Source organism: Entamoeba invadens, assembly GCF_000330505.1.
Source record: "Entamoeba invadens IP1 unplaced genomic scaffold scaff_1105074726065, whole genome shotgun sequence".
NCBI classification, from domain to species: domain Eukaryota; phylum Evosea; order Mastigamoebida; family Endamoebidae; genus Entamoeba; species Entamoeba invadens.
In genome coordinates this window covers 50,811-60,871 of record NW_004440199.1, presented here as the reverse complement: position 1 = coordinate 60,871, position 10,061 = coordinate 50,811, and the positions used below count along the sequence as shown (strand labels likewise).

The following is a 10,061-nucleotide window of genomic DNA, read 5'->3' as shown; positions in this document are numbered from 1 at the left end:
TATGTTAACCATCAAAACTTTATGTTTAATAATTATTATTTTTCAACCTTTAAACAATTGATAAATAAACGATAAAGTTGGAAAGGGTTTACTTAGAGATAAAGAATGGTTGACACAAAAATCCCACATTTTGATAATTTTTTGGACTCCTTTTTTGTAAATTTCCAATTTTAACCAAACATGCTTTTATTATATAATCTAACAAAACAATTAACAATGAGTGAAACGAATTACCGAATTCATCCCTTTTCGACTCGAGTGGAGCTTAATTTTAATTCCGAAGACTTTTCCGAGCTTCTCAAACCAATTTCTAATGCAAATCCCAACTTTTTGAAACTCGACGTCATGTTTAATCGCATTGACTATTTTAGTAACGCATTGAATTCAAACACCAATAAGATTATATTTGATTACACAAACATCTTTAACTACGCTTCAACAAAAATAGACTCTGCGATGTTTGAATTCCAACAAAATCTCGAATGGATTCATTTAATAAACGGTAAGATTCTTGAAATTGCAGACTCCCTTTATAAAATGAAGTCCATTAACAGGCACATTATTGTTTGTTTAAATTATCTAAAACAATTTGAAACCCCGAGGAATGGATTTGAGCAACTGAAACAGTGTCTGAGAACAGATGGAATTCCACTACCATCTTCGAGAGATATCAATTTAAGAGTTATTCCAGTAGAATTATCTAATGAACAAACCGAATCAAGTATCCCAATAATGGCAATTGATAACGACGACGTTGCTGCTATTTTAAGAGAAGCACAAAATAACAATGAAAGTCACTCCGAAGCTCATAATAACTACGAAGATTCTCTCACGGAGTCAAGTGTTGAAATGGAAGAACTTCAAATTGGTAGTAACAAAGACTCGCAAATCGAAAAGGTTATTGACGAAGATGATATCGACTTTGTTAGTCTTTATGATTACCTTATCACTTACAATCGAGACATTGAATACGATGATATTTCAGAGAGTATTTCTCGGTTTTTCAGGCTACAGAGGAATATCTCTGCTCCTAATAGAAGAGTTCAGATGTTCAGACTTGCTGAATATCTCAACAACAAAGCTGAACATATCAACTCAAAACTATTGGCAAGTATAACACCGGATATAACTGACAAAGTGTGGCGACGACAACTTTCTCTTGCTAGACAACCTCGAGGGACATCTGGAAGACGTGCAATTTTCAACACCGAAGAAATCGAATCTCTTGTAACTTTCGTGAAGAAACGAGAAGGAGACCAGGATCCTGCGGGTTATTTTGATTTGTTGTGGTTCGTTAGTAATACGCTTGGACGTGATGATGTGATTGTGAAAGCACTTTATAACTTTGTCAACAAGGAAAGGAGAATCATGACCACCGAAGCAAAGCCAATGGAAGAAGAACGCATCGAAGTGAGCAGAGAATCCATCGACATTTATTTTGATTACTTGGAATCAAATATAACTGGTCTACCCACTGGATTTATATTCAATTGTGACGAATCTGGTTACCAACAATGGGTCGACAAAACATCAAAGACAGTCATTGTTTCTTCAACTTCAAGTGGGGAAAACATGCACTTCCCACTCAATGGAAACGGAGAAAGAACCACAATGATAAGATGTGTTTGTATGGATGGAACTACCACTGTTCCTTTTTTCATCGTACCCAATGTATCAATTAAAAAAGAGTTGATAGAGATGGGAATCACCAAGAGTACAGCTTGTATTAAATATTCCAAGAAAGCTTTTATGAACAACATGTTGTTCAAAGAATGGTTTAAATGCATTTTTCTCCCAACTATATCGACAAAAAGAAAAATGCAAAAATACACAGGACCTGTTGGTCTTATTATAGACGGGTTCGGTTCTCATATTGACACCGAAGCGGTTTCATTACTCACAAGTCATAATGTGAAGATATTTCTTCTGCCATCCCACTCGAGTCACCTTTTACAAATGCTTGATGTTGGGGTGTATGGAAATCAAAAGAGGGTTATTAATACCGAAAAAGTTTTCATGAAGACTGAGTACAATAACATGTCGTACAACTCAGTCCAAATAATATCAATTGTTAACTCTTGGCAAAAGGTAACAACCACTAAAAATGTTATTTCATCTTTTATAGCTTGTGGGTTGATGCCTCGCCTTTTGAACAACTTGAAGACAGTTTGTGAGGTGGTGAGACAGAGTTGCAGCAAGATAGACTTTTATCTAAATACAGAAGAACTAACCTCCCTCAAAGAGCAGCTGGCTTTTACAATTTCCAATATGGAGCTTGTCACTAAAAAGGCACTTAAAGAACTTCGTCTAAAATATCGTGGAGTTCAATACTCAGTTCTCGAAACCAAGTTTGGACTGATTCTTTTCAAAGCCAAGAGAGTGAAACTTACCAATTATAATGAATGAAAGTTGATTCATTATTTTGATAAATATTAACTCTTTAAATACATTCAAAAAATATAACGGAAACTAAAAATTTAAAAAGACGAAAAACTTAAAGTAAAATCAATAAGAGTTTTTTTACCGATAAAAATTAGACACTTAATTGATAAAAAAACATTATCTAAAAAACTATAATATAATCTAAAAAGAACTATTAAAATTAAAAACAATAATAATTTGGAATTAGGAAAACTGAGTGAATAACAAGGCCAAAATAATGGAGTTTATCTACTATTTCTGACATTATAAAATTTAAACCCTATCCTTGAACTGTGAAACATTAAAAGGTTTGTTGTTTATCTTGACAGAAAAGAATTAAAAGAAAGAGTGGTCGCTATATTTTACAACGACACGGCGGAACACTTTATACAATAACACGAATTACGAAAACTTTATGAACACACCCGCTAAAAATACATCAAATCAAAATCACTCAGCCTTCGTATATTGAAGGTTGCATTCCCGAGAGCGTCATTTTGGTGTGGTTTGCAGCTTGTTTATTAATTACAATTGAAATTGTAAAAGATCTCGAAATTGATCGATTTCATTATTTTTATGTTTATTTAGATTTAAAAAAATTGAAATTTGTTTTTTATAAAAAGAAAAACATATTATTGAAAGTAAATGTTATTGTTAAATTTTCAATAATTTTTATTTCATAATAGATTGTTCCATATATAGTTTCAATTTAATTGGAATATTCTAAGGTGTACAACGTTTGAGTAGTGTACACCGTTGTAGCAAGTACTCTAAAGGATTTTTACATATTATTAAAATAGAATATTCACTCTGAAATATTTGATCCAAATTATTCTGTCACCCAATCATATACGAAAAGCAATCGAACATATCAAATTGGATAGAAGCAATAAAATAGTATTAATATAAATTGATTGAATTGTGCCAAATAAATTGACATCGATGTGATGGAATTAAAAACAATGAAATAAACTTTCTTTGTTTATTATTAGAGTAAATGGATTATATAAAATAAACAAATTATCGTTTTGATATATAGACGGGTCATTTAATTATTAAATATAAAATCATTAGAAAAAAACAACAAATTTAATAAAAATTCGGTGCTTAAAATCAGGTCATTATTAGTTTTAATTTATCACAAATTTATTAACAATTAATTTGTTTTAATGGATGATGAGTATAATAAATTTTAATTAAATTATTTTTGGTTTGTTTTTCATTGTATTATTTAATGATGGATATATTTTCATTTCATATAAATTATTAATTTATATTCAAAAAATACTGATGGCTAAACTGTGGTTTTCAAGTCAATTTTAATTTAATGAAAGGCCGAATACATTGTCAGCTAAAAATTCTGCTTGTGGAATAGAACCATTTAATTTTTAAATGTTTTCAATGGTAAAATTGTCAAAACATATAATAAAAAATAAAAATTTGAATTGTTATGCTATAATTTAAATTATTAATTCAATCGTGTTAAATATTAAAACAGTTTTAATTTATTTATTTTAAATTATACTGTTCTATAAAATCAATTTAAGTTTCAAAATACAACATAATCAACTAATTGAATCACTACGAAATAAATATTTATATTAAACTTTAAATATTTTAATATATTTTTTAATAATTATATCATTAATAATTTAAATAATTTAAATTATTAATGATATATAGTCAATATATTAGATATTTTAATATAAAATAATAATATTATGAGAAATTTCTTATGAAAACAATTATTTAATGTTATGATTAAATTTCAAAAACAATTCAAATGGCTTGATATTATAAATGCTTTTATACAAAAATTTAATTTATTAAAAATAATTAATTATAAAAGCCTATCTAATCGTTTACCCAATGTTATGTTATATTGTGTTTAATGTTTTTATATTATTATTGTAATAATCACCATTTTATTGATTTAAAAGGTTATTGCTATTTAAAATAAAAAATTTACTTGATAATAAAATTATTAAAAGAAAAAACACATTTTTTTAAAAAATAAATTATGTGTGTAAAACACAAATCTTGTTTATAAATAATATAAATTGTTTCAAATTATGAGTTAAATTTAACATTTAATTATTGATTTGTATAAATAATAAGTGGTTAAATATTTACTATTAAACAAAATGAATAAAATAAATACAAGACGTTTTCGTTAAACAATAGATGAGTATTATAAAAAATAAAAAACTGTATAATAATATAAAAGTTAATGTATATTCAAATAAAGAAAGATAAAAAAATATTTACAATGGTAAAACCCTTTAAAAATTTCATTTTGAAATTGTAAAATGTTATTTGTGAATTAAATTATATAATGTTAATTATTAATTACTTTGATTATATGTTTATTAAAATCAATTTGGTATCTTTATCAAGATTAAAATATTAAACACAATTATAATCTCAAATTTGATATAATTTTTTATATTATTTTAACTGAAAATGATATGATTTATATGTTATTTCGATCAAATTAACAATATTAAGACATTTTATTGTTTTATAAATTTGTTATTTTTTGGTTTTTATTAAAAAATATTAATTTATCTTGATTTAAAGTTTGAGAATTTATTGTGTATATTAAGTTAATTTGATTATCATAAACTGTTTTTCAAAACTCTGTACTGGGATGCCCCGATTTTTTAGACAAATAATTTCCAAATAATTTTTCCTTTGCTTAACCCTCATTTTTTGTTATAAATATTTACTCGAAAAAAACAAAATAACGAACATGACTTTTTTAAATTTTACTTGACAAATAAATCTTGCACCAAAAATTTACTTGAAAAATATAAAAAACAAACTTGGGATCAAAATTTTGATTACCATAACCCAAATTTTGCCAAAAACATAAAACACAACTTTATAATTAAATGTCTATGTTTACAGAATCACCAAGTCGTGTTCTGGATAAAAATAAAAAGTATAAACGAGTAAAACAAGCATTGAGAGAAGATAAATTGGTTAAGGCTATACAATTGAAAAGTTTTTTTAATTTTTGAACTGTTTATTTCATTTTAGACTCTTTTTATTAATAACCTTGATTGTTTAAATGTTTGTTTTATGTTATCGATTACTTTTTTAATTGTTGAAATAAATAGAAACTTATTGTTAATTAAAGTGTTGTATCATTTGATGCAATAATGTCCTTCATCACATCATTAGTTTATCGTTATATTACGTTTATCTTATGTTTATTTGAAAGATAGAATTTTACTGAAGTTTAGTCACAAAATGAAACACAAACCAAATAACGAACCTGGAAAATTGGGAAAGATTTCCCCAATATTTGGGTGAATTCCCGATTTTTTGTTCGATAATTGAAACTGTATTGATTTTTAAGGGTTTTAAACTGTGTACTGTTGTTGGTTCAACAAAAAGGAAAATAAAAAATAAAACAAATAAAAAATAGTAAATAATGGGAAATTAGGACAAAGGGTTTATATAAATTTTGGAAACGGTACAGAGTTTTGGAAAACAGTTTACATATAAAAATGACAAAATTAAAATTAATAAAAAGTGTTATTAATGATTTGTTATTTATTGTGATAAACAATAAACAAAATAATTATATTATGTATATTTTTAATATAAAGATTCTTAACATGTAACACTAAATAACAAATCATTTCGAAAAAAAATAAATATGTGATTTTTTATTATTTCAAATTCAATATTATTTTTAATTGTTTTATAATTGTAATATTATATAATTTACTATTGATATGTTATCACAAATAAAAATTAAATATGATATAACAAAAAAACACATAAAAAAGATTTTTTATTTTTTCATTTTAGAAGATGACTAAATTATAAATTTATCAACAAATTACACAATTATATACAAAATAATTCAAAATTTTTAACTTATAATATATTGTTAATTTTCAATTTTTTATTATAAAATTTTATTATTTAATCCATTTTTTTATTGATTTAATAATTAACTTATATATTTTAATTTAATGTTTTTCATATTAAAACATGTGAATAATATAAAAAATATATTGTAAATGTTTATTTTTATTATTATATACAGAACATGTAGTTGTTTTCGATATATTTGTATATTAATACAAAACTGTAAAAATGATATACAATCCCTTTGAATGAATGTTAAGGCTTGTTTTCATATTTGAATACCTTTAAAATAATAGTAGTTAGATTATGTTAAAATATTATACTTTTTCATTGGCTATTTATTATTGAAATTTTAAATTATGTTTATTATAACAATAAATATTTAATAATATTTATTATTACAATAATATTATTATGTCATTGAATGGATATTTAATAATCATTCAATGTAAACACTAAACAAAATAAAATTAATATTAATGATAATACTTCAAAAACTTTCCGATAATCAAATTTTGTTTAATTTAATTAACCCTTCGAGGACGGGAAAAATCAAAATTTGTAAAAAAATAAAAATCTTAGTCAATTGTAATGTAAATGTGACTTTTTTCTTTAATTTTTTCAAAAAAAGCTAGACACCCTGGAACGACGGCTCTAGTAAATTTTTATAGTAAAGTGTTATAAATTATAGTAAAAAAGTGAATTTTTTGTTGAAGTTGGGATGAACAAAGGTTCACTTTTTTGCTTGATCATTTCAGAAACAAGTCACAGTTCAATGGAAAAGTCAGATCAAAAATTTATTGAGATGTCCACAACCTATTACAATAATAAATTAATTATAAAATATAACAAAGACCAAATTGTATCATAAAACATACTGGTCCGGAATATTCAAAATCAATTACATCATAAAATAACAAAAAAAGAAAATAAATAACAGACTTTGAGGTGTCTTAATATTTCAATATGCAATTGATCTCAAAAACAATAAAAAGGGAAATTAAATAGATTTTTTTTGTAAACTTTGAAAATACAATAATTTAAAAAATTGGGTTTTACTATTTTTTTATGATACAAAAAGATAAGACTTAAAGACATTTTTGTTTGTTCCGACTTTGAAAAAACAATCTTAGAGAACATAAGTATAAAATAAACAAAAAATATCTAAAATACATTTTCAAAAGTATCAAAAATCGCAAAATCGAGAAAAATTCTCGAAAATGACTTAAACAGTCAATATAGTCGCGTTTGTATAAACTTTGATCACCATGAGGTTTTATGGTCACCCGTTGAGTTTCAAGTCGTGCCACTGTCAAAGAAGCAAGATATGAATTCATTATTTGTTATTTTATTTTTTTTATCATTTTCAAACAAAAACAAAGGGCAAAATTGATTTGATATTATCATTATCATATAAATGTTATTGTATATGGTAATCAAATGCTTATTTTGCATTCACTGTTTATGCATTTTTAAATTATGCATTTTTGGGCAACAAACACATAATTTAAATTAAAAATAAAGGGATAATAGAAATTATAAACAAAAAACAAATAGCAAAAAACTTAACAAATAATAAAAAAAATATTTTGAACTATATTATATAATAAAAAAATATTATTTATTAAAATGGAAATTTAATAAATTATAGTTTTGTCATAATAAATTTACAATTTGATAGAATTATCAACAAACATCATTATAACACCATTATCACCATAACACTCATGCATATACTTCACCGACGGTTGTTTATGGTGTTGAATAACGACATCACGATGTTGTTATAACACAAGTTTTTAAAAACTTATCCATAAGTAAAAAAGAAAAAAAAGGTATAATGACCCCTATTTTTATTTTATTTCACGATAATTTTTTTCGAGGTTCAATAAAAAAGCACGTATTGAATGAAATAAACAGTTCCTACTTTATAAAAAACCAAACAAAATAGAAAAATCATTTCATTTTCATTAAAACATTAGAAAGATTGTTCAAAAAATCCACTCGTTTGCAAGGGTGGTAATTTGAGTACGTTTTATACGCGTTTAAGGCAGCTATATCAATCATATCATATCATATCATATCATATCATATAAAGCCCTGATGTTCCACCTGTTTGTTCGACGTCTACACGTATAATACCTGGTCATCTGATCCACAGTGTCAACCCCACCCATTTTTTGGTTGTAATCAAGGATGGGCTGGGGTTTGTGTATTATCATTTTTTCTTTGCCAATGAACACATCCTGCTTGACGACTTCAATTTCATTCTTTTCGTGGCAGGTTGACAAGACCAATACCAGCTTCTTTTTCTCATTGAAGTAAGAGATGAGCTTACACTTTCCTTTCGAGAAAAAGATGGTGGTATCGGGAGTTCTCCCTTTGATGGTCTTTTCTTCGTCAGGAAGTTCTTTCCTATTAATCCTCATGGTTCCCAAAAGTTGGCACCCACATGAAGCAAGGTAGTGTGACAACCTTAACGTACAGAAGAAGTTGTCACACACAACGGTAAACTTGTTACCGCGGCATAACATGGGTAGCACCATGTCCCTGACCACTCTAAAGCCCTGATTGTCCTCCTTACCACCACACTTACCACAGTACATTTGGAGGTTTAGAGTCATTCCTGTCTCACAGTCAGCACACATCTACGAGTTAGAAAACTATAAATAACTCAAATAAACAAATAATTAAATTATTAAATTTGATCATACATGTCAAACCAATAATAACTATTCGTCATTTTTGACTTCATAAATAAAACTCATTTGGTAAAAATAGAACAAACCCAAAACTTTATACCATAACGTCCAGGCTTAGACTTAATAAACACCTTAGCCCACATATGCCCTTTATAAGAACACAAATGTTCGTCAACCGAAATACTATTACTAGGTTTGTAATAGGTTTGGTTGACAAGATTAGAAATAAACTTATCTAAAATCACTCTAATTTTAGAAAAGCTGTCGTGTGCATTTGGAGTTATTGCAGGGACGACTTTAACAACTCCACTACCAACGATGCCCCTTTTGATTCTGACATCTTTCCTGAGTTGCTCTTCAGAGAGATCTCTGAAATCTCGATCTGAATATTCCGCGCAGTTGAAATACTCTCCTTCTGGTCCGTTGTCAGCTTCCTCTTTCTCTTCGACATCCCCATCATCTGAAGTGTCTGATGCATCATCACAAACATCATCTGGCTGGCCCACATCGTAAGTTTTGATGTGTGAAGAAATGAATTTAAACATGTCACGTGGCATGCTATTTCTATAAATAGATTTTCCTTGGTCGATTGACCAAAGCTCTTCCACGGGATTAATGACATCATGGTGAGCTCCCATGTAGAGAAGAATTCCTAGGTACCTCAGGATGCTCGTTTTAGAAAGTTTGTTATCATCAGTCTTATGTTCTTTGGCTATTTTTATATTTGAAAACAACAAAAGGTTATTTGTTATCTCTTCACAAAAAACAACCTAAAACACTCAACTTCAGTTAAATTACTTCCTTTGGGATCAAACGAGTAAGTTGGAGCAGGCGAAGGTTTAACGTGTCGTGAGCTTTTTGGTGCTTCTTTTTCTTTCTTCCATTTAAATGTGCCAACAATCTCGTCTTCTTGCATAAGGTTTATGTTTTTTAATTCGATAAAAAATGTTTGCGATAGAAATATACTGTTTTAATTTAACATATTTTAATATTACAATGATTTACATATATATAATAAATAATAATATTACTACAGTCATGCGAAAAAGCTGT

The 10,061-nt window shown here is 26.8% G+C and overlaps 1 protein-coding gene across 1 annotated transcript; it reads right to left on the bottom strand.

Annotated features, from left to right (window-relative positions):
• Positions 1-8,384: 8,384 nt before the first annotated feature.
• On the bottom strand, positions 8,385-9,924 carry EIN_335080 (hypothetical protein; the record flags this gene model as incomplete). Its single annotated transcript, XM_004255269.1, has 3 exons — positions 8,385-8,954; positions 9,095-9,762; positions 9,807-9,924. The coding sequence occupies 3 exons, from the start codon at positions 9,922-9,924 to the stop codon at positions 8,385-8,387; spliced, it is 1,356 nt and encodes a 451-aa protein (XP_004255317.1).
• Between the last annotated feature and the right edge of the window lie 137 nt (positions 9,925-10,061).